The 26,085-nt window shown below is 44.9% G+C and overlaps 1 protein-coding gene across 2 annotated transcripts in view; it reads left to right on the forward strand.

The window, feature by feature from the left end:
- The window catches only part of SLC12A4 (solute carrier family 12 member 4), a 939,289-nt gene that overhangs the window by 743,292 nt on the left and 169,912 nt on the right, over nucleotides 1-26,085 (forward strand). For both annotated transcript variants that reach the window (XM_063945258.1, XM_063945259.1), the window contains exons 16-17: nucleotides 5,879-5,983; nucleotides 16,434-16,602. In XM_063945258.1, coding sequence (XP_063801328.1) covers nucleotides 5,879-5,983; nucleotides 16,434-16,602 — 274 coding nt within the window. The remainder of the gene's footprint in view (nucleotides 1-5,878; nucleotides 5,984-16,433; nucleotides 16,603-26,085) is intronic.

The following is a 26,085-nucleotide window of genomic DNA, read 5'->3' on the forward strand; positions in this document are numbered from 1 at the left end:
ATTTCCGGCTAGTTATAACCCTAAGACTAGGGGTTCAAAATTTTGGCCATTTCAATGGCAAGGCAAAGCAAAAGCTAAAGAGGAGCCTAAGCAACCCCAGTTCAATAGATCAGCCAGGGGGGGTAGGAAGCAATGGGCTAGTAGAAGGCCAGCTTCCAAGCCTGAACAGAATCCATCAGCCTGAGGATACGGGCCTCCGCCTGGAGGATTCCAGGGTTGGGGGCTGACTCCTTCATTTTGCACACATATGGCAACAGTCAACGGCAGATGCTTGGGTGCAGAAGGTGGTATCTCTTGGTTATGGTTTCCCATTCAGGAGGCAGCCTCCTCAAAGGTTTTTTTGCACTAGCCTGTCTCGTATAGAGTCGAAGGCCAATGCCCTGCAAGAAGCAGTTCAGAAATTGCTTCAGTCTGGAGTGATTATCCCAGTACCCCCATCACAATGGGGACAGGGTTTTTACTCCAATCTATTTTTGATTCAGAAGCCAAATGGGTCATTCCGACAAATTCTCAATCTCAGAATGTTAAACAAATACATTTGGATGGAGCGTAACGCTCCATAGTGTTGGCTATGGAACCGAGAGATTACATGGTATCTCTGGATATACAGGATGCTTACCTACATGTGCCCATAGCACGGTCTCATCAATGTTACCACAGGTTTGCCATCCTCCAGCAACATTTTCAGTTCCAAGCCTTGCCCTTCGGGCTAGCAACAGCACCCAGGGTGTTTACCAAAATTATGGTGGTTATGGCAGCTTATCTCCGCAAGCAGGGCTTAAGAATATTTCCATACCTTGACGACCTTTTAATCCTAGCACATTCGCAGGAAATACTTTTGAGCCATCTTCAACAGACAGTAGTTTGTCTACAAAGACACGGGTGGCTCATAAACTGGGAAAAGTCGTCTCTGAATCCGTCACAGCGGATGGTTCATTTGGGGGCCGTATTGGATTCAGGTCTACAGAGAATTTTCTTACCAGAGAAAAAGATAGCCAAGGTGCAGGTAATGACTCAGGAGTCGTTGCACACTCAGACAATGTCAGTCCATGCAGCAGTGCGACTGTTGGGTCTGATGGTGTCAACCTTCGACATGGTGGAATATGCACAATTCCACTCCAGACCACTACAGCACCTTATTCTGACCAAATGGAACGGAAATCATCAGACAATAAAAAGACAGATAATAAAGTTTCCGGTAAACGTAAGAAGGTCTCTAGCTTGGTGGCTACAGTGGGACCATTTAAACAAGGGGAGACCCTTTTGGATAAAGGAATGGCAAGTCCTGACAACAGATGCCAGTCTTCAGGGCTGGGGAGCAGTGCTCGAAAGCCTTTCGTTCCAGGGAAAATGGACCATAAGGGAAAGTCGCCTGCCAATAAATCTGTTGGAAATAAGGGCCATTTATATGACTCTAGTTCAGGCAAAGGACAGTCTGCAAGGAAGACCAGTCCAGATCCGTTCAGACAATGCAACAGCGGTAGCGTACCTCAATCATCAGGGAGGAACTCACAGCAAAAGATTGATGGAGGAAGTAACTCCCATACTAAGGTGGGCAGAGCTCCATCTTCCAGCATTGTCAGCAGTGTTTGTTCCAGGTGTACTGAACTGGGAAGCGGATTTTCTCAGTCGACACACCATTCAGGAAACCGAGTGGGCATTACACCCAGAAGTGTTTCAGACTATAGTGAACAGATGGGGTCAGCCAGAGATAGATCTCATGGCGTCTCGTCTGAACAACAAAGTTCCAATGTACGGGTTGAGAACAAAGGATCCCGGAGCGATCCTTGTAGACGCACTGTCAGTAAAATGGAAATTTCATCTGGCATATCTGTTTCCTCCAATCTCTCTGTTACCCAGAGTAGTGAGGAAAATAAAGCAAGCAAAGGGAGCCATAATTCTAATAGCTCCAGCTTGGCCCAGAAGGCATTGGTACACAGATCTACTAAGGATGTCCATGGAAGCACCAATACTGCTCCCTCAATGTCCAGATCTGCTAATGCAGGGTCCTTGTTATCACAGCCATCTGGATCGTCTGGCTTTGACGGCGTGGCTGTTGAAACCTCTATCCTAGAAGCTAGAGGATTTTCAAAACAAGTAATTCAAACTATGATTAGAGCAAGAAAACCTTCTTCAGCTCGTATTTATCATCGAATATGGCAAGCCTATATTCATTGGTGTAGTGAAAAAAGTTTGAATCCAAGATCTTTTAAAGTATCCAGGATTTTGGATTTTCTTCAAGCAGGATTGGATAAGGGGTTGAAAGTAGCTTCCTTGAGGGTTCAAGTATCAGCATTAACTGTATGGTTTCAGAGAAAGATTGCTGACTTACAGGATGTGCGTACTTTCTTTCAGGGAGTTTTACACATTCAACCTTTGTTTGTTCCTCCTGCAGCTCCCTGGGATTTGAATCTGGTTCTTAAAATCCTTCAGGGACCTCCGTTTGAACCACTCAAGAGAGCAGATCTTAAATGGTTGACGGCTAAAGTGCTCTTTCTACTGGCAATGGCGTCAGATAGAAGAGTGTCAGATTTAGGAGCACTGTCGTGTAAGTTTTTTTCCAGATAAAGCGGTTCTCAGAACTAGATCTGGTTATCTTCCGAAGGTGGTTTCAGAGTTTCACCTTAACGAAGAGATTGTAGTCCCAGCATTTCAGGTATCGGGACTTTCTGCGGGAGATGCGTCGCTGGACGTGGTCCGAGCGTTAAGAATCTACATAGATCGTACTAATGCCATCAAAAAAGACAGATTCTCTCTTCATCCTCTACGGATTTCATAGAAGAGGATGGCCTGCTAGTAAACAGACGCTGGCAAGATAGCTCCGAATGGTAATTTCAGAAGCTTATTCTCGTGCTGATCTCCCTACTCCGGCTAATGTCTCTGCTCACTCTACACGTAAGGTAGGTCCTTCATGGGCAGCACAACATGGTGGTTCAGCAGAACAGATTTGTAAGGCAGCCACATGGTCTTCCATTAACATATTCGTTAGACATTATGCCATGGATACTTTTGCCCCTCATGATGCTGAATTCGGGCAAAATGTTCTCCTGTCTAATCAGGAGTGTCCCCACCACTAAAACTGGCTTTGGGAATCCCAATGTTATCCTGTGGATAACCTGTGGACCCAGCCGGAGAAATAGACGTTATGGTAAGAACTTACCGTTGATAACGTGATTTCTCCTATGTCCACAGGTATCCACAGGGGTCCCACCCTGACTCACCTGATTTGAGGATCTTTACAATCACTAAACCTCTTCCCTCTTGCATGGAAGGGTGTGCATGTGTGTTCTTTTCACCTGAATAGGTTTCTACCTGATGCTCCTGCCTAATTGCTGTGGAAATAACTGATTTGACTGAGTCAGTGGGCGGGATTATATGGAGAAGCCCCGATGCATCCTGGGAGGCCAGAAAGCTCGTGACCGTTTGGTGCCATTTCCGCTGTCGCTCCGGCATATCCCAATGTTATCCTGTGGATACCTGTGGACATAGGAGAAATCACGTTATCAACGGTAAGTTCTTACCATAACATCTATATTTGACATACTGTAGAAAAGAAAGTATTCCACACAGTGACTAATCACTGTGTACTTTCTGCTACAGCAACTGTATATGAGAGGTATGTAAATGGGCATATCGGGTTGTTTATAACACCCAAGGTCTATGAGGGAGACGTGATACATATTAAGGGGTGTGTGGGGATCATGATGGCATGTTAGTTGTATGAGGTGGCTCTGACAAACAATATATTTGTAATCCTACTGTGGTTTTAGATATAACCCCTGTCCAGAAATCTGAAAATAACAAGGTGGTAACCCTATCCAGGTTTGTCCTTTAAAAGGCTTTGACAGTCCAACTTCAGTTACAGAGAACTTGAGCTTTTGGTGCTGCTTGTGGTAGAAAACCTAGACCGTACCAGCAGGCAGCTCACAGATGGAGCAAAGCTGAAAATATGGGAGGATATTGCCTAACAAGTCAGTTTGGAAGCCACATGCGCCATAGCATCATTGAGATGAAGAGGTATATATTTAAGGGAGACATTCACAAATGCATTTTTAGTTGGCTGATGGAGACATGGTGTGGAGGACTCCCACGCTACATGCCTACTACTGTACTCAGCCTAAGTGAAAATTACCTCTCTTGTCATTCACGTTGATTCATGCAGATTGCCTTTAACTTTGGAATCGTGTGTTTGTCCTTGTTAGCTGTCTAGGCAAGTGAAGTGCAAAAAAATAAAAAAAACACTACACTATCTTGCGTAGTGCTCACACATTGAAAAGGAAGAGAAAAAGAAAGACTCTGTGTTGGGCACTCTTATATGAAAATTGATAGACGTTAAGACTTAACTTTTAATATATTTTTATAAAATAAATGTGACTTTAAAAAACAACAAGTGAGTAATTCAGATTACTTTTACTGATGCACCAACTTAATTTATTATAGTGCATGGAAAGTTGAACTACTAAGCGCCTTGGTGAAAATATACTCAAAATATAGTAGGTAACAACCAATCTATCTTAATACAATTATTTGACTGTTTAATAATCCCTCCAGGAGGTGCCCTATTATTGGTCCTTAAAGCTGCATGTAATTTTTTGTTTGGAGAAAAACTGTTGCCTATGTAGGTTAAAACACCCTCTGCTCTAGTGTTAGGCAATGGTGTTACCATAAGTCATGTTACTACGGCTGCTATTTAGAAAAAAATACCAGACGTCTATTACTATTGTTAAAGCCAAAATTGTTACATCACTGTTTTGGCTGACTTAATCAATTTTAGCCCAACCGCGGGATGAGATGCTTCATAGCATAGATGTCACACAGGAGTCAGAAAGGTAAGCAGTGGAAAAATAAAGAGATAACTTCCTCCTGCTTTTCAGCTCATACGTTTACTGCTCCTGGTATTCATTGACGGTCTCCCAAACAATTACTAACCAGGCCTGCCATAGAATTGCTTCCAAGATCGGACTAGATTGGGCGTACCCTATGGAGTATGGCAGTAATCTGCTGAATGAGAGAGTACTGATATCTGGGAATAAGAATAGTGCTTCTGCTGTCCAAAAAAAGATAATTATATATTTCTGGTTCCAAAAAGGGACTATTTCTGGATGAGAGAGCACATTGATAGAAGAAAAAAAAGTTTAAGCATAGTTAAAGAATAAAAAGCATATAGATAAATAGATATGCAGTAAGATCTGCAGGGATGAGTACAATGATAAATCAAAAAAATTGGTAATATCTCACAACAAAAGCCAGAATTATCCTGTGAATATAATATCCATTCAAAATATGGTGATTGTATCTATATTATTTGTGCCAGACAAAATCCTAAATAGTAGCTTAATGAACTGTTATATATGGCTAACAATTACTAAAATTCCAGAGTCTTTCAACTTGTTAGCAATATGAAAGATATTGTCCTCCCATATAGTTATTCCAGTTTACACACGCAATTTATCTGTATATCAATAATCCCTACTTGGGATTCAGCTACAGATGAAAACACAGTTCTGAGCAAAAAACATAAGCATCAGAAAATGAATATTCATCAATCATCAAATTGCTGATCAAAGAAATACCTGCACGTGAAATGATGATACAAAAAATGACTGCAGTATGTAAAAACATTAAGCCCATATGGGCGCTTACTGGACCCGGCTTACCCCTCAGTGGGTCTGGGCTGCCCTATGCCCACGCTGAGCAGATGGACCGTTTCACCTCTTTAAGGCTTGTTCACTGGTGGCGTAGTCTGATATACTTACCTGATGCGGAACAAACCATTTGTTGTACAAATGTAGTGCTCACACACTCTGCATCATGCCCAATACATTTTACTATTTGTTTATGTATATAATTCTCACTGTACATACCTGTAAATTAACAGAGCTGAAAAAGAATGGGGAGATGGAATCAGAGGTCTCTCTCTCAGTGCCGCTAGATATGCCTTGTTGAGACTGGAAGAAGGACCACCGCACACCAAAAATTGGAGGTAGAAAGTCAGTTGTATCTTTTATCCTTTTTTTCTGTTTTATTTCTGAAATATGTGCATTCTTCACATGGACATACAATTAGTTTGTATATATTTAATGATGAGTATGAGTCACCTTTAACCTCAATGCAGTATATGATTAAATTTACATGATACTAATTTGTTTATTAAAGGTCTTGCCCATGTTTAAACAAATGCTCTAAATGTTTTATACCACAGTTATATTTCATAATGGAAACCTTTATCGATGAACACATAATATACTTCTTATATAACTTTAGCAAATGACCAGTTTTGCAACTAGGTTCAAAGGGGCAGACTAGATGGACCAAGTGATTCTTATCTGCCGTCAACTTCTATGTTTCTATGTAAGTGCAATTATTTTGCTTTCTGCCCCATATTTCATTACTCTAGTCCAGTGCTCTCTGTCAGTCTTATTTATGTGTGATAAAGCTTTCAGTGCCTGCTGGTGTTTGGAGATAATGCATGATGTCTTTGGGAGTTGTGACAAGAATCCTGAGGCCCAAAAGTAGGACCAGGGTAAAAACTTGTGTGGCTACACAATTTATACATACTGTACATAGTTGTCACAAAATATAGACCAAACATCCAATAAAGTACATTTATTTTGCACCCTTTTACATTTTGGCAACTACTACATAACATAAGGTAATGGTTTGAATAATTTTTACTGATATTATAGTCTCTCTTCCTCCCATCATTTAATATCCATTAATTAAATAGATACACTTACCTATGAATAACAAAAGCAATCATAATCTTCCTGAGTAACAATTGAAAATGTGTGTGGATAAAAATGTAAAAATATATTTGTTGAAGAACAAAAATGTTATCAATATATCAATTCCTGATGCATCTAAATTATATTATATCATACGTTAATGCTTTAGAATCTGTCATGGAATGTCAGTAATGCCACATATATATTTAAAACCTACTTTCCACAGCTCTTAATACTTTATTAAATTATATTGTCTCTCTATTCATACAATTGCAAATATTTTGTTGTCATGAGATTTACTAATAATGTGACCGTTTGTAGTGATTTAGAAAATGCAATGTATGCATAAGCATGTCATACAGTATACATTGTAACATGTTGTCTACATGGATTATAGTATTGTCTTTTTATTTAAAAGTTAGTATCTCTGAGATATTGGGACGGATTTTATGAAGTCCGAGTTGGCCAGAGGTGCGGGTGTCCGGCCGAACTTAGACTCGGACTCGGAATTTTTTTTTCAAAGCAACAATCATTTACAAGGCAAAGTCATGCCTTGTAAATGATTACTGCTTTAAAAACACGCCCCAGTTCTGCCAGAAACCTGCACCTCCGGCCAACTCGGACTTTCTTACATCTGGCCCATTAACTGCATAAAATTAGTTTTTATCTAAATTATGCAAATTATGTTAAAATATGTTTAATGAAAGAATCATACAGAAATATCAGTGTATAGGCAAACAAGTATCAAGCTGCAGTAAAGGTTTACCTAAATACGAGCCAAGTAGCAAGGTTTCAGTAATAGTCAACCCAAGATTCAATGACCCACTATGTTTACCGTACCAGGTAAAGCTCTTGGTTTGTAGTAAATTTTGCCATACGGTAATCTCACGGGAAACATGCATTAACCCATAGATTACACTTTAAGTGCAAGAATCCCTGGGTTATCCCTGCGTTAAGCCCTAGAGAAAGCATTTAATGCATTTTTCAGAACAGTACCTGAAGCTGTGAGGAAAAATCCTCATTAAGGACCTTATTTAGTAAGGATTGCATATTCTACATTTTAGCAGAATCTGCAATCCTTGCAATCGCATGTTGGGGCCGTCCTTCACAGGGCAAGGCCACCCAGCATGCAAACCGCCGCCCACCCACTGCGAATACACTGTAATTGCAATCACACTGCAATTACAACATGGTCGCCAAAATTGTGGATGCCTCCTGCCGGTGCAGCCTGGCTGTCATGACAGGAGTCCTGCCGCCATTGTGATGACACGCAGCCACCCCTAAAATGCTGCCGGCATGCCCCCATTTCCCCGACTCCGCCCTGAAAATGGTCAGTCGCAAAAACTGCGATTGCGATGCGACCTGAATAAGGCTCTAAGTGCATCATCTGGGGCCTAACATGTGGGGTAGCGAATAGCTCCGGGCTGACAATTAGCAATCTGCTCCTTTAAATATAGGAAAATCACATGGAAATAAAAAACTTATCCTGATCATAATAAATGAATGGGAATTTACCCCTGTCTGGCTAGTGACAATATAAAGTTAAAAATAAAAATGTAACACACATAACAGGTAACAAAACCTAACCTAGAGGAGTGATATTACACCTATATCTGCTTATATCAATCCATTTGACAGGAGCTTCACATCACTAATTTGCTTTGCTAGTGACCTTCTTGTTTACACTAATACTGGTAGATTCAATGAACTGGTGTAACAAAGAAATTATAACACATTGTCCCATAGAGGTGCGACAAACAATGATTGAGGTTTTAAATACCATAATAACTGGAAGTTATTTCAGGAACATCACAGGCTATGGCTTCCAGCATACCTCCTGTGCCTATCTCACACTCAGGCACTACCTCTGTCACATTTACTGTAGCTCTGCAAGTGTTTGACCGAATAACGTGAATGGATTGTACAAAGCCTTCCTTATTTTATGAAATATTTTTTGCTGCTGTTGTGCTGCCCTACACTGAGCTTTACTGTTGGATCAGCAGTAAAGGTAGAGTTAGAGGGTGCTAGTGGTTGAGAGGTATGGCTTAAGCTAGGCGTGTATTGCCAGTTTGCCAGGGACAAATAACTGCATCCTAAACTAATGGGCTCCATACACTAGGACGATAATGCCCGATTTCATCCGATTTCGGGCATTCGGTTCGATATATTGGATGAAATCGGGCATTTTTGAGGCATTTCCGATCCGATGCGTGTTCCTGTGAGCAGGGGTGTATCTAGGGGTCTGAGCGCCCCTGGCAAAGCAAGGAACTGGCGCCCCCCACCTCCCCCAACCAGGGACACAGAGGGGGAAGTTACAGATAGGCTGAGGTCAGGGACACTGACAGGGAATTACGGGGAGGGTGCAGGTAGGGACACTGAGGGGGATTTATGGGAAGTGTGCGGGCAGGGACACAGAGGAAATTACAGGAGTGTATGGGCAGGGTCACTGAGAGGGCCCTTACAGGGATGGTGCGGGCAGGAACACTGAGTGGGAATTACAAGGAGGGTGCGGACAGGGACACCGAGGGGATATATGCACACATACATACAGTTAAAAAAACCCTCTCTAGGTGTGATGGCACTACATGTCTAAGCAAATCCAGTTGACAAGGTGTGCTGGGACTTGTAGTCTCAACACAGCTGGACAGGCAGTCACTCCATACAGAGCTCTTTGTAACCTGTGATCCAGACTGCCAAGATAGACCATGCAGTGCAGCTACGGTACCACAGAAAATGTACAGGTATGCTTATGCTGCACTGCTGTCTGGTGCGGATTGTAGTGGCTGGTGTTTGGTGACAGACCACGTGGGACCAATGAGAAGGGGAGCGGATGAGGAAGAGGAAGTGCCTCGCCCCTCCCCATACCTGGAAGTGCCCCACTCCCCGGCTATATTCACCATCATTGTGACTATAGCCACAGAGAGTGCCAGAGTGCAATACGCTTCTGAGAGTCCGGTAGTGGATGAGCACTGCTGAGGGATGTAGTAAGAATTACTATGTCATTCTACCCCCTGGCCTGGGTGGCAGTGCCGGGCAGCGCCTCCTTCTTGGCCGGCGCCCCTGGCAAGTTCCATCCTGGCCAATAGGAAGATACACCCCTGCCCGTGAGCATCGGATTGGATCCTCCAGATTGAATGTGCTGCACATTCAATCTGGTCCGACCCCGCAGGGATGGCTGGGATCACCCAAGATACATTGTATGCAAAAGGACAGCATACAATGTATCTTGGGCGATCCGCTGCCGGGGGTGATTGCCCACGACATGTCCGTCTGACATCTCGCGGTAGTGTATGGGGCCCTTAAGTGTTTTTGCATAAATTCTATGGTTGTTAGGCTTATGAGCAGACTCTTACAGAAGATCATTAAATGCTAATTCTGCACAATATATTGTAGAGGAAGAACCAATAATTATATGAACAAGTAGAAACCTACAAGCTAGTCACAATATTTAATATACTGTATATATTTCTGCAGAGGGTACACTGTGTTCCACAGGGAATACATTGGGGTGTAGAGTTGGATCTTGATCCGAGGCACCAACAGGCTAAAGCTTTGACAATTCCCAGGCTGCATTGCGAGGCCTCCTCTATAACCCCGCCTCCGTGCACAGGAGCTCAGTTTGTAAGTTGGTTCCTGCATAACAGGTCAGTTAACAGGGTGAGCTGCGCTAGGCAGCCCTGAAAAGAGCTTTTTAGAAGGCTTCAAGGGCCGCAGCACTTTCTATGTCATTATGACATGCTGTGCTGTGGCTCCATCACTTCCCCAGCAGCACTGCATACTCCCGCGGCCGGTTTCCAGGTACTTGCAGCGGAGGCGCACCGGTCCACAGGCACACCATCGCTGACGCTCTTGAGGATCGCATGGCACATCAGGGAGGAGGTAAGAAGGTCCCCCAGGCGGGTCCCGCTGGTAAATCGCGTTCCGGTCACGGTCCCAGGTGATGGACCATGCCGCTGGCCTGGACACTGTACTGCACAGGGACCCCACTATATCCACCAGGGCAGGGAGCACAGATCGGATTTTAATAAATCCGTTTGGCATAGGCTCCACAGTACCCAGTGGTGAGGACCAGCATAGGGAATAAGGCGCTGACCTGCAGCCCCTTCCCCATTTCCGGCCGCCATCTACTGCTGGTGTTCCCGCCCTGGAGCTGCATTTCACTCTCCCTCACTCCCTGGCTGAGATTTAGGTGCCATCTTCTACAAGTAGCTGTGTCTGGTCTCCGGGACTGCAGGGCTAAGTCTCCTTCTGTAAATCCGCCTGCTTGCTCAGCGCTGTGATTCTACAGTCACTTAAGTATTCTACATGTCATTTTAAGACATCGTTAGTTAAGAACAAGTGTCTCTTTACCAGAATATATAGTACACGTATTCTGATATATCCATCTAGTCTATTTACCTATTTACTAGTCCAGTGCAGTTTTATTGTGTGTTCAAATAATTTCTGCATTGAAATACTATTGTGACTGTGTTTGCCTGCATGTGCTATATGGATTTCACTCTCTGTGTATTCCAGCTATAGCTATCACTATATTCTGTACCCTAGGAGGCTAGGTGCATCAGGGTATCATCTATAGTGCAGCGCAGTATATACTGCTGAGTTTATTTTACTGCATTTATTATTTTGCATTTATTCCCTTTTTGGTGTCCTGTATTTACTGTCACATAAATAAGGGAGTGTTTTGCGGGTATTGTATTTGTCTGGCTGTATTGTATTGTTACGCTCAACGGCTACATTCACTATAATGTCTGCCACAAAGGGCGGGAAATCCGCGGACACTCCTGCATCATGCAGTGCTTGCGTCGCTCTTGTCAAGGGGTCATCTAAGCGGGCCACTTCCTCCTCACAATCCACAATTATCTCAGATGATTCGTCTGATGAAGATGGGGAATATACTGACCCGTCAGACACTGATACAGCTGCTTCTGATGAGGAATCTACAACTCAGGTTGATGCATGGGTTCAGACAATGGAGGAAGAGCTGCCTCAGAATATATCTAATACCGCCAGACAATATCTGTCTCATATTACCACCGCCTCCCATTATATTCAGGAGGCGTCCTCCGAGGCAGGTGTCATGGCGGCTAAGGCGTCGACTACTTCCATCCTGGCTCGCCATATTCTGTGGCTGAGGTCATGTATAGTGGGTCTGGACTCCAAAAAGACTCCCTTTTAAGGGAGACATCCTGTTTGGGGAAGATCTTAATAAGATTGTGACTGACTTAGCGGCTGCTAAGGCTGCTTTTCTCCCTAACAATAATCTTTCTGCTCCGAAGGCAAAGAGTACCACCTTTCGTTCATTTCGACCTCCAGGAAAAGCAAAGGGTCAAGCATACCCGAGACATGCTCATGCTTCCAAAACCACTAAGCCCAAGGCTAAACAGCCATGGGCTGCCTGTCAGCCTGCTTCCAAGCAAGAAAAGCCTGCTGCATGATGGGGCAGGCCTCCCCCTGGGGGAAACCAGGGTGGGAGGCCGACTTCTGCAGTTCACCCAGGTCTGGTTAAAATCACTTCAGATGCGTGGGTGCGAGACGTTGTCTCTCACGGGTACACAGTCTCCTTCAAGAGATGTCCCCCTCACCAGTTCTGCACAACGACTATCCCCTCAGATCCATTAAAGGCGCAGGCTCTCCACTTGGTTGTCAAGTCCCTGCTAGATACTGGAGTGGTGGTGCCGGTGCCTCTGTCCCAGAGAGGCAGAGGATACTATTCGACCCTGTTTCTAGTATCGAAACCCAATGGGTCTTTTCGGGCCTATACTCAACCTCAAGTCACTGAACAAATTTGTGAGAGTGTCCAAATTCCGTATGGAAATACTGTGCTCGATTGTACTGGCCATGGAACCTGGAGATTACATGGTATTCCTGAACATACAAGATGCTTACCTGCATATACCTACTGCCATATTGCTTCAGCAATATCTACGGTTTGCTATTGGCAACCATGCACTATCCGTTCCGGGCTCTACCATTTGGACTGACCACGGCCCCTCGGATCTTCACCAAGATTATGGCCGTGATGATGCCATATCTAGACGACTTGTTGATCCTGGCAAACTCCCAAGATGTCCTCTTCAGTCATCTGCAACTGACAGTACAATTCCTACAAGCCCACGGGTGGCAAATCAACTGGAAGAAGTCCTCACTGGTCCCTGCACCTGGGGGCGCTGCTGGACACACACACAGCCAAAGACTGTTTCTGTCTCCCGAGAAAGTCCTGAAGCTCCAGGACAGGATCAGATACTTCCGCTCTTGGCCAAGAGTGTTGATACACTCAGCGATGCAAGTACTAGGCCTGATGGTGTCGGCTTTCGACATGGTGGAGTATGCTCAATTCCATTCCCGCCCTCTGCAATGGTTAATCCTTTCGAAATGGGTTGGTCTGTCTCATCAGTTGATCTCTCTGACTCCGGAGGTCCGTCTGTCTCTGTCTTGGTGGCTCCAGGACCAGCAGTTGAGCAGAGGCCATCCCTTCTGGATCCCCGACTGAGTCCTACTGACTATGTACGCCAGTCTGAGGGGTTGGGGCACGGTCCTAGAGCAACACACTCTCTAGGGTCAGTGGACCAAGGAGGAATCTCTCCTCCCCATCAACATTCTGGAACTGCAGGCAGGTTTCAAATCGTTGACTCTTGCCCTGCCTCTACTACAGGGCAGGCCTGTTCAAGTATGGTCAGACAACGCCACCACGGTGGCGTACATAAATCATCAAGGCGGCACTCGAAGCCGCAAAGCAATGATGGAGGTGTCAAAAATCCTTTGTTGGGTGGAACGCCATCTGCCAGCAATATTGGCAGTGTTCATTCCGGGAGTCCTCAACTGGGAAGCGGATTTTCTCAGTCATATGGACGTGTATGCCAGTGAGTGGAGTCTTCATCCGGAAGGCTTTCAACTGCTAGTGGACAAGTGGGGCCTACCAGATGTAGACCTGATGGCGTCTCGACACAATCACAAGGTTCCGGTCTTCGGATCAAGGACAAGGGATCCTCATGCCACGTTCGTGGATGCACTTGCTGTCCCATGGAACTTTCGCCTGCCCTACGTGTTCCCTCCGGTGTCACTCCTGCCCAGGGTACTACGGAAGTTCAAGCAAGAAGGAGGAATACTACTTCTAGTCGCTCCAGGGTGACCCAGATGGCATTAGTTCTCAGACCTGCAGGGTTTATTGATAGAATGCCCCCTTCTACTTCCTTAACGTCCAGACCTCCTTGTGCAGGGCCCTCCGCCCTTGTGGTCTTCAGGTTGCCAGCGGCCGGACTCCCGGCGACCACCATACCGGCGCCGGCATACCGACATCTTTTCTCCCTCTTGGGGGTTATGACCCCCCTAGGGGGAAAATAGATAGCGTAGCGCACCAACGTGCCCGCAGCGTGGTGAGGTCAGCGAGCCCGCAAGGGGCTCATTTGCGCTTGCCCAACTGTCGGTATGCCGGCAGTTGGGATTCTGGTGCCGGTATGCTGGTTGCCGAGACCTTGATTGCCGGCAAACCATACTACACCCCGTGTGTCTACCCAGACCTGGCAAGACTGGCTTTGATGGCGTGGCTCTTGAAGCTTCCCTCCTGAGAGCTAAGGGATTCTCCGAGGCGGTTATCCAAACTATGCTGAAGGCACGCAATCCGGCTTCTGCACAGATTTATTATAGGGTCTGTAATTCTTACTTCACCTGGTGTGCTGCTAAGAATTACAATGCTTACAAGTTTAGTACTTCCAGACTTCTGGCTTTTTTGCAACAAGGACTTAGGACTTCGTCTGGCCTACCTCAAGGTTTACATATCTGCCTTGTCGGTGTGGTTTCAGAGAATAATTGCGTCCATGCCAGACGTTCATACATTCACTCAGGGCGTACTGCGGATTCAGCCTCCCTATGTCCCTACTGTGGCTCCATGGGATTTGTTTGTTGTCTTGAATGCTCTGTAAGAGCCTCCATTTGAACCTCTTGAGTCGGTGGACCTTCAATGACTTACGCTTAAGGTCTTGTTTCTGCTGGCTATTGCCACTGCTAGACGTGTGTCGGACTTAGGTGCTTTGCCCTGTCGTCCACCCTTTCTGATATTTCATTGTGACTGGGCAGTTCTTAGAACTCACCCAGGTTATTTACCTAAGGTGGTGTCATCTTTTTACCTTAACCAAGAGATTGTAGTTCTGGCCTTTGTATCGTCTGGTTTGTCCTCCAGAGAGCGGTCTTTGGATGTGGTAAGGGCTCTCCATATATACGTGGAGAGGACTGCCTCTATCAGGAGGTCAGGTACCCTCTTTATACTGTTTGGTTTTCACAAATGTGGCTGGCCTGCGAATAAGCATACCTTGGCCAGATGGATTAGAATGGTGATTGCACAAGCTTATGCACAGGCTGGTCTTCCAGCTCCTGCTGCGATTAAAGCCCATTCTACTCTGTCTGTTGGACCTTCTTGGGCAGTCCGCCGAGGCGCATCCGCTGAACATTTGTGCAAGGCTGCTACGTGGTCCTCAGTGAACATGTTCATTAGGTTCTATGCCTTTGATACTTCCACCTCCCAGGATGCTTCCTTTGGACGCCGGGTTCTTGTACCCACAACATTGTGTACCCTCCCATGAGGAACTGCTTTAGGACATTCCCGATGTATTCCCTGTCCAACACAGTGTACCCCACTGCAGAAAAAGATAAAATGGTTATATCTCTTTCTGCGAGGTACGCTGGGTTCCAGAGGGCGCCCACCCTGATGCACTTAGCTTCTTTGGGTTTGTATGGCATTAGCCGCTGGTTCCTTCTCATGTTGTGAGAACGTGGTTCTATGTGAGTAACATCTGCCTTCTCTTTTACATGCTACTGCATTGGACTGGTGAACAAAACTGAGCTCCTGTGCACGGAGGCAGGGTTATAGAGTAGGCCCCGCAATGCATCCTGGGAACAGTCAAAGCTTTAGCCTGTTGGTGCCCCGGATCAAGATCCAACTCCTACACCCCGATGAATTCCCTGTGGAACCGAGTGTACCTCGCAGAAAGCTTTAACCATGGTAAGTCTGCCATAAACCTCTCTCTCTCTCTTTCTCTCTCTCTCTCTCTATATATATATATATATATATATACAGGTTTAGTCTCCCTTATCCAAAATGCTTGGGACCAGAGGTATTTTGGATATCGGATTTTTCCGTATTTTGGAATAATTGCATACCACAATGAGATATCATGGTGATGGGACCTAAATCTAAGCACAGGATACATTTATGTTACATATACACCTTATACACACAGCCTGAAGGTAATTTTAGCCAATATTTTTTTATAACTTTGTGCATTAAACAAAGTGTGTGTACATTCACACAATTCATTTATGTTTCATATACACCTTATACACAAAGCCTGAAGGTCATTTAATACAATATTTTTAATAAATTTGTGTATTAAACAAAGTTTGTGTACATTGAGCCATCAAAAAACAAAGGTTTCACTATTTCACTCTCACTCAAAAGAAGTCCGTATTTTGGAATATTCCGTATTTCGGAATATTTGGATATGGGATACTCAACCTGTGTGTGTGTGTGTGTGTGTGTGTGTGTGTGTGTGTGTGTGTGTGTGTGTGTTTATATATATATATATATATATATATATATATAAAAATATATTTTTTTTTTACATAAGACCTTTGTTAGCTTGCTTTTCTGTAATTTCATGTTCACTTTTTGCCTCTGACACATTAATGCTAGTTGCTAATTTTGTTTCCTTTTAGGCCACAGTTGCTAGTTCTCCTAAAATTGGATGAGGACTTGCATGTTAAGTACCCACGACTACTCACTTTTGCCTCTCAACTGAAAGCTGGGAAAGGATTAACCATTATAGGCACAGCTATACAAGGAAACTTTTTGGACAGCTATGGGGAGGTTCAAGCTGCTGAACAGGTATCCAGAAAGAGTATATTCTTCAGTTGCACATTTGGAGTCTGTATAGATAGATAGATCTTTTTTAAATTTTGTTATAACTCAACCATAGGTCTGACAACTATACTAACACATACTGTATTAATATTCTTTATTTCTACTGCATCCACTCTGGGGGACACTACTATCATGGGTTGCTGGTGGTCTGGTCCTGGTGGAGCTGGTGCTTAATCAAAAATACCTATAGCTTTAAACAGAAGCTCCTCTCCTCTGCAACCCCCTAGAATGCCGTGTTTAAGTTACCTTAGTCATTGGGTTTATTCTGATGTGGCTGCTGTCGCAGTCCTCAATAGTTCACTCTCCTGTATGCACTCCGGGTCTCCTGCTGAAGACTGCCTGGGTCAGGGGACAACCAAGCTCTGTCACCTTTTTAGAGGGTGCCAGATGTACTGCTGTTTCGATGGCGGCCACCATTGTGCCAGTTCTCTGTGGCGGGTCCCCTATTCCTGGAAGTAGGGGGTGCGTAACCACTTCAGGCAGTCTGGTGAGATCTGTCATTTTCCTAGGGAGGGGGAAGCTCACTGTCTATGCGGTGCTACAGGAGAAGCTGACAGACAGCAATCCTCTGCTGTGCTTTGAGACTGCTGGGGTATAGTTCGATGGGGTATAGATCAAGTCCAAAGGAGCCATGGCACTTTTTTAACTTCAATAGTGTGTGCTGGCCCCTCCCCACAGGGCCGGATGCACTACTCTGGAGCTCCAGAGATTTTTATTCAATTTTATTTAAACTTTTATTTATTTGGGGTAACAGTCACCTGCCTCGTGGGAAATAGGTAGGGGGACCGGCAGCGGCCTCTGGAAGGCGCAGAACCAGATCCCCGCTGACAGGACACAGACCTGGAATTATCAGTGTACCGCAGGGCACGGCGCTCAGGCGCACCCCCCTCCCGCAGCAAGCCGCACACCCCTAAAGCCTGAAGAGTGGTGAGTGTTGAACTGGGGATCAAACTAGCGAGTCCCCACTTCAGAGTTCGGCATGCAGACTCTCTGCGGGAAGGCCTCAAGCTCTCTCACGCAGGGACACTGGTGCTGACTGTAAAAAAGGGGATTTATCCTCATTTTTACACTAGAGGGAGACATAGCCAGTATAAATGATTAAGCTGAGCTCTGGTGCCATTGAGGGGCGGAGCTTAAACTGAGCAGGACCAGTGTCTTCCTGGCGCCATTTCACTGAGGAAGAAGACGCTGCAGGTAAATTCAGCTCCTCTTGGGATACCCCATTTGCCTGAGCATTGGTACCAGGGGTTAGTCAAAGGGAAGAGCCGCTGCAGAAACCTTTAATGTGCTCCTGGTACATATAAATTATATAAAAAGCCCATCAAGTATATAACTATTGCACAAGGGCTTGTGTTCTGGTTCCTCACTCTCTGTGTGCCTGTCTCTCGGCTTCACTGTGGGTAAACTTGCTTTTACTTGTTTCCTCTGTGTGTGTGACCACTGTCAGCATGAATGGTAAAAGAGCAGTGTGTACTTCATGTAACACCAAGTTTTCTCCTTCCCCTGCAGACTCACTTGTATGTGAGCTATGTAGCCAGCCCTCCCAGAACAGTGGGGCAACAGGGGGAGAGTTATAAGAGTGACCCTGGGTGGAGTCCATTAGGTCGATGATGTCTAGTATGTCTAATGAAATGGCTGCTGCAAAAAGTGAAAGACAGCTGCTGCAATAGTCTGTCCCTGATTTGGCAAAAGAACATTCAGAGAGCAGAAAGAAGCCTCCCTCCATGAGACAATTACCACAAAAACGTGGGTTACATTATCTACTTTCAGAATCTGATGAGGAGATTCTTGAGGAGTGGGAGGAAATTGAGGCTCAAGAGGTAGAAGAGGGAACCGCAACACAGGGCGTCAAATCACTTATCCATTCTATAAGGGAAGTGCTGAATATCCCAGATACAGAAGTAGATGTACCAAAGTCTTTTTTCTCTGCACAGAAAAAAGTAACTGCAACTTTTCCTGATTCTAAAGAATTAGATGACCTTTTCAGAGAGCCATGGGTTAATCCTGACACGAGGTTTCAAGTGTCTAAAAAACTTTTGACTGTTTTCCCCTTTTCACATGAGGGGAGAAAGCTCTGGGAAAATCCCCCTATTGTTGATGCCTCGGTATCACGTCTGTCAAAAAAGACTGTGGTACCGGTGCCGGGAACTATGACACTAAAAGAGGCGGCTGACAGGAAAATAGAAGGCACATTGAAATCTATTTATATAGCTACATGGGCGACTCAGAGACCCATTATTGCAGGCTGTTGGATTACACAGGCCATTCACACATGGGCGGGTCACTTTCAAGAGGGTCTTGCGGGTGACGCAACACTGTCTGATATGATGAAACATATACAACATATTCTGGAATCTGTTATAAAAGATTACCAGGTGAGCGCTCAATGCCAATGATGGACACAGCAATAAAAATAAAAGTAAACTAATTTATTACATGAACTGACAACATATAGCACATTAAAATAGACAAGACCACACTAGAGTAATCATATAAAACTGAGGTTCTGGAGACCTCTAGAATAAACAATGGTATGAACTATTTGCATGTACTCGGAAGGCAGTCATAATACCTAGAATAAGAGATAATTCTCTAATAACTTCTATCTGTAGTTAATTGCTCGCCCAAATGTAAAAACAAAATTAATTTAATTATGAGATATTTGTGTAATTTAGAAAGTAACATTAGATAAAGAATATATTAACATGATTCTACCTTTCATCAAATTGAGTAATTATATATTTCTACTATTAGACATTATAATAGTTTGGAGTAATGATATTTATAAACTTAGAGTCTCCAATTCTGTCCGCATCGCAATAAGCCTGTAACTCTACACGATCAAATTTGCATATGCATTAGTATAATACTATTAAGCATTTTTAAATGTTAATTATTGTTGTTATTATTTAATACAGACCACTTTTAGTACTCTAAGCTAAACATTGCTATATGAAAGTGCAAATGAGAATGCACCTGTTGAGATCCTACACACACCTGTTCTCACTAATTAGAATTGACAAGGTATAAAAGAATGAGAAGCAATGTTCAGAGTAGAACACTCTGCCTCTTGAAGAAGCCGCCTGGGGTGCGGAGAAACGCGTTGAGGGTACAGAGAGAAGGAGTCATTATACCCCATTGCCCACAAGAATTGGAGCGTGTCCTCCTAGCAGCTGATTCTAACATTTGCCGGCAATTGTTCAATCTCCAGCGAGACTGCACTATTCAATCCCCTGGATCACACCGGGAACGCCTTGTGTCCTACCCTGGTGAGCACTATTCCACCGGTGCTGGGGGTGGAGAACGGTGCACTGGTGCATCCACACTCTGTCGGAGTAGAGAGCGGCTCCCCGCTTACGCTGCAGATGGACTACGCCGCTGACGAGTCCCGCCGCTGACGGATGTCTCACCCGTGCACAGGGTGATAAAGAGCGGCTACAAACACATTACTGTGGTGCAGCGAGGAAAAACCGTCCAAGACTGTGAGTAACAGTTATTCTACAACTCCCAATTATTTGCACCGCTCATACATCTAGTAAATCTGGAAACTGATGAACTCTTTCCTATTGGAATCGAACTTACATTACCTTGAGGACACCCATATGCACGGTTGTGCTAAAAATTCTTGTGTTTTTACATTTGGGCGAGCAATTAACTACAGATAGAAGTTATTAGAGAATTATCTCTTATTCTAGGTATTATGACTGCCTTCCGAGTACATGCAAATAGTTCATACCATTGTTTATTCTAGACGTCTCCGGAACCTCAGTTTTATATGATTACTCTAGTGTGGTCTTGTCTATTTTAATGTGCTATATGTTGTCAGTTCATGTAATAAATTAGTTTACTTTTATTTTTATTGCTGTGTCCATCATTGGCATTGAGCGCTCACCTGGTAATCTTTTATAATTGCTTTGTTGTTTGAGGAGGCTGGCTACCTCCCCACCAGGTGGCAGCTAATTCCAGGGTGCACAAACACACAGGTCTGCCCAGCGCCATCATTACCTCTATTCCTTTTCCATATTCTGGAATCTGCCCTTTTTTTTATGCGAATCTATCAAAGAGATCAGCATCATAAATGCCAGGTCTACTACTATGGCAATCTGCTCGCAGAGCTTTGTGGTTACGTAAGTGGGTAGCGGACGCTGAATCAAAGAAGGGCATAGAGGATTTGCCCTTTACAGGTGATGTCTTATTTGGAGGTGAATTGGACAAATAGATTTCACAGGCCACTGCCGGGAAATCCACATACCTACCATCTTGGGCTCCACCTGCTAGGCATATATATTTGGGCCCATCTCTGCATGCCTTTCATTCGATGAGGTTTAGAGATAGGGCCAGAGGTGCCTCAAACGCTGCCAGGGAAAATAGAGGAAAGTCACGCAGACCAGCTGCCTCAAGTTCGCAGGAGCAGAACACTAACTCCGCCTCCACAAAGGCTTCAGCATGACGGTGTCCCTCTATTCCTGGTGGGTTTCAGGGTGGGAGCTTGGCTAAAGTATTTCAGACATATTTGGAGCCGCTCCTGCCAAGATGCATGGGTAAAAGCTCTAATCTCCCAGGGCTACAAAATACAGTTTGACCTTGCTCTACCTCATAGATTCTTCATATCAAGATTACTAGTTTCCAAAGAAATATGGGAAACCTTACAAGAGGCTATTCGAAAATTGGTTCACACTCAGGTCATTGTTCCAGTTCCACTTTATTAGAGGAACAGGGGATATTACTCCAATCTGTTTGTGGTACAGAAACCGGATTGTTCGGTAACACCAATTTTGAATCTCAAATCCTTAAACCCACATCTGAAGTTTTTCAAATTCAAGATGGAATCTCTGAAAATGGTGATTTCAGGTCTGAAAGAGGGGGAGTTCTTAGTATCCCTGGATATGAAGGATGCCTACCTCCATATATATGGCCACCTCATCAGGCTTATCTACGGTTTGTGCTCCTAGACAACCACTACTAATTTCAGGCTTTACCTTCGGCCTCTCTACGGCACCAAGGGTATTCATAAAGGTCATGGCGGAAATGATGTCCCAACTCCGTCTTCAGGGCGTAAACGTTGTTCCATACCTGGACGATCTGCTGATAAAAGCAGTGTCCACAGAACAGCTGATGGACAGCATCAGCCTCACAACACGACTACTAACACACCACGGGTGGATTCTCAATTTACAGAAATTTCACCTCGAGCCGACACAAAGACATCAGTTTCTGGGCATGGTCCTGGACATGGTAGCTCAGAAAGTTTTCCTACCCCTGGACAAAGCAAAGACACTCCAGGAGATGGTTCGCTCTCTATTGAAGTTGAACAGGGTATAGGTACATCTTTGCATACATCTGCTAGGAAAGATGGTGTCTTCCTACGAGGCAGTTCGGTACGGAAGATTCCATGTGCGCACATTCCAGCTGAATATCCTGGACAAATGGTCAGGTTCACAACTGCAGATGCACCAGATCATACGCCTATCACTGTAGGCCAGGATTTCCCTCTTGTGGTGACTGCAGTCCTCCCATCTGGTAGAAAGTCGAAGCTTCGGAATTTAGGGTTGGGGAGCTCTAACCCAAGGTGCTCAATTCCAGGGCAGGTGGTCCAGCCTTGAGGCCATTCTTCCGAAAAACATCCTGGAACTCAGGACACTCTACAATGCTCTGCTTCAGGCCTCCCATCTTCTTCAGGATCGGGCCGTACAGGTCCAGTCGGACATTGCCATGGTGGTAGCCTACATAAACCTACAAGGAGGGACAAAATGCATAGCGTGCATGCGAGAAGTATCCAAGATCATTCTCTGGGCAGAAAGGAATACAAAGGCAATATCGGACATTTTTATTCCAGGAGTAGACAACTTGGAAGCGGACTTCCTAAGCAGACACGACCTGCACCCGGGAGAGTGGGGTCTACACCCACAGGTATTTCAGCAGATAACGGACCAGTGGGGCTGTCTACAGATAGACCTGGTGGCCTCTCGTCTCAACAAGAAGCTTCATCGGTATTGCTCACGAAGGATGGACCCTCACTGACGGCGCCATGGATTTACCAGTCGGTGTATCTGTTCCCTCCTCTTACATTACTTCCAAGAGTTCTGAAAAGAATAAAAAAGGAAAGGGTTCAGGCAATCCTGATTGGCAAAGAAGGGCTTGGTACGCAAACTTTCTGGCTTTGTCAGTGGAAGACCCATGGCCTCTGCCATTGTGGGTGGATCTTCTTCAGCAAGGACTGTTCGTCTACCCGGACTTACAAAGGCTCCATTTAACGGCATGGTGGTTGAAAGGGAGATTATAACCAAGAAGGAAATTCCTGACAAGGTCGTTTCAACCATGATCCAGGCCAGGAAGGGGGTAACGTCAAGTCATTACCACCACATTTGGAAGAGATATGGTCCTGGTGTGAGTGTTGGCAGTACCCCATAGCAGATTTCAATCAGGGTCGTTTCCTACAGGTTGGACATGAACCTACGCCTGGGCTCCATCAAGGTTCAGATTTCAGCCTTATCTATCTTTTTCCAAAGTCATATTGGCTACGCTTCCGGAAGTCCAGATATTATTGAAGGGTGTCCTTCACATGCAACCTCCCTTTGTGCCACCCACGGCGCCTTGGGATCTGACTGTGGGTTTGGATTTTCTACAATCCTCTTGGTTTGAGCCCTTGGAGTCTTTAGAAGAAAAGTATCTTGCGTGTAAGACGGTAATGCTGTTGGTCTTTGCATTGGCTAGGTGTGTCTCGGAACTAGGGGCGTTGTCATGCAGGAGCCCCTACTTTACTTTCACGAGGACAGAGCGGAACTCAGAACTCGTCAACAGTTTTTGCCAAAATTGGTATCTGCTTTTAATATCAGTCAACCGATAGTAGTTCCAGTTGGTTCTGACACCTCTTCTACTCCTAAATCATTGGATGTAGTTCGAGCCTTGGAGATTTAGGTCAAGAGGCTCATGTCAGGAAATCAGATTCTCTCTTTGTGCTGTATGACGCTCACAAAAGGGGTTGTCTTGCTTCAAAGCAGCCTATTGCTCGCTGGATTAGACTCACTATCCAGCAGGCCTATACTTCGGCAGCTTTGCCGGTTCCACAGTCTGTCAAAGCCCACTCTACAAGGTCGGTGGGCTCATCCTGGACGGCTGCCCGTGGAGTCCCTGCTTTACAACTATGCCGAGCTGCTACCTGGTCAGGGACAAACACGTTTGTCAAATTCTACAAGTTTGATACCCTGGCTTCAGTAGTTATGCAATTTGGTCACTCAGTCTTGCAGGCATCTCCGCACACTCCCGCCCATTCTGGGAGCTTAGGGACGTTCCCATTATACTAATGTGACCCCAGTATCCCTTATGGATGGATGTAATAGAAAATATGATTTTAAATACCTACCGGTAAATCCTTTTCTCGTAGTCCATAAGGGATACTGGGCGCCCGCCTCTTTGCTTCAACTTAATTCCTGCACATTTAGTTTTTGTGTGACCGTTTGGATCAGCTGTTGCTATCCTGTTTGATTTAGCCATTGCTGACCTTCTTGTTCTGTTGTGTGCTGGTTCGTTTCCTCACCTCTTTATTATCTGTGTCATGTTTTCCTCTTCAAGTATGTTCGTCTCCATCGGGCACAGTTTTCCTAGACTGGGCTGTGGGAAGTGGCATAGAGGGGAGGAGCCAGCACACACTATTGAAGTTTTAAAGTGCCATGGCTTCTTTGGACCCCATCTATACCCATCATACTAATTTGGCCCAGTATCCCTTATGGACTACAAGAAAAGGATTTACTGGTAGGTATTTAAAATCCTATATATTTATATTACTGGTTTCAGTTACAAATTGAATATGTCTTTATGTTTTTTTCCTGACAACTACCTTGTTACTAGTGAGTTGGGTTCTTAGTGCTGTTTTTTACGGGGCACTCTGCAGACAGAAATGAATTTTTCTGTGTGATTTATGGCTGACACAGAAAAATCTACTAAGTCTTAAAGTGGTACTATGGCGATTGTCCGCCTATGTATGACCCACCCTGGCAGCAGACCATGGAGTGCACAGCTTCAGCAGTCCATTTGTGAAGGCTCCTCCTATTTAGAATGTTTATTTGATGAACCAATCCTGTGGGAGGTCCATAAGCATCTTGCTTTTTCCTGAATTCTTTTTCAAGGATTCGGATAAAGAAGAGGGTGAGTTCAGGATGAGGTAGTTCCCCTTGATAGTAAGGATTTGGATTTTTCCTCTTAAGGACCTCATTACTACGGTTGAACATAAATGTAAGAGGGTGGTTACAGTCTTCTGTCCTTTTCAGTCCTTCAGAGGTTTGCGTTCCTTTTATCTGTTTCTGGCAGATCACATGTTAAAGTGGGTACAGTCTTCCTTGGTACTGTATATGCACTGGTAGCGCACCTGATATAAAACGACTGCTCTGCTAGTTCAGGATCTGGACACATTGGACAAAAAACTTGAGGGTTGTCTCCAGGCTATTTTTATGGACCTGGGGTAGCTATCCAGTCTGTGTTGGTCTCGGGGGGTGTGGCACAGAATATGGAACGTGGGGCTATTATAGGCTGATGCCTCTAGAGACACTTTAATGGATTTAGCGGAACAACTCTGCGGTGTAGCAGAATTTGTTTGTGAGGCAGTGCAGGGTGGAGTCCAGGTGGCATCCAGAATTTTGGATACAGCTTTTTAGGCTTGGCGGACCCTATGGCTGCATTCCTGGGAAGCAGATTTAGAATACAAACACTCTCTGAAAGCTCTTTCCTTTGGAGGGGGTGTTCTCTTCAGCCCAAGTAAAATGTGCTCATTGCCCAGGCTACAGGTGGTTAAAGCACTCCTCTTCCACTCCTCTTCTGGTGGCTGCTTTTAAGTAGAAGGCTCACAGGTTTGCTACTCTTTCTTTTCCTTTCATTGAGGTATGGGTGTTAGGGGACAAACCACCAGAGGTAGGTTCTTTACTGGCCGGGGATCAGCGCCATTAGGTTTATCTAGTGTTTTCACCAGAATGCGGGCAGGGCACTATGGTACAGGCATAATATCACCGCATGTGCCCAAATAGGGGATGTGGTTAGCAAAGAGGGGGCACAGACCTGCTGATGTCACTTTTGGGGATGGTGTAGCCCCATCGGCGTTACATCTTAGGGGCATACCCTGCCACAGCATCACATCTTGGGGGAATGCCCAGCACTTAAAAAGTACTGGGCTTCCCCCAAGCTCTCCCCTTATGTGTATAGATGCCATGTGCATGTGCACAGCATCAATTTATTCAGCGGCAGTACAACACTGGGCAGGATGTTTTAGCTAAAACAGCCAAGTGTGAAGACTATAGATTTGCAGGGCCAGCAAATATTGCACTTGCAAACCAAGGATCCTGAGAAGGCTAGCACCTGTCAGGGTCTCTCAATTGCAGCTATTTAAACCCATCCTCTCCAGATCAGCCAGTCACATTGCTGAGTTCCTGGTTCTTGGTCCATAGCAAGTCTGCAGTC

Source organism: Pseudophryne corroboree, chromosome 11, assembly GCF_028390025.1.
Source record: "Pseudophryne corroboree isolate aPseCor3 chromosome 11, aPseCor3.hap2, whole genome shotgun sequence".
In the NCBI taxonomy this organism is placed as follows: domain Eukaryota; kingdom Metazoa; phylum Chordata; class Amphibia; order Anura; family Myobatrachidae; genus Pseudophryne; species Pseudophryne corroboree.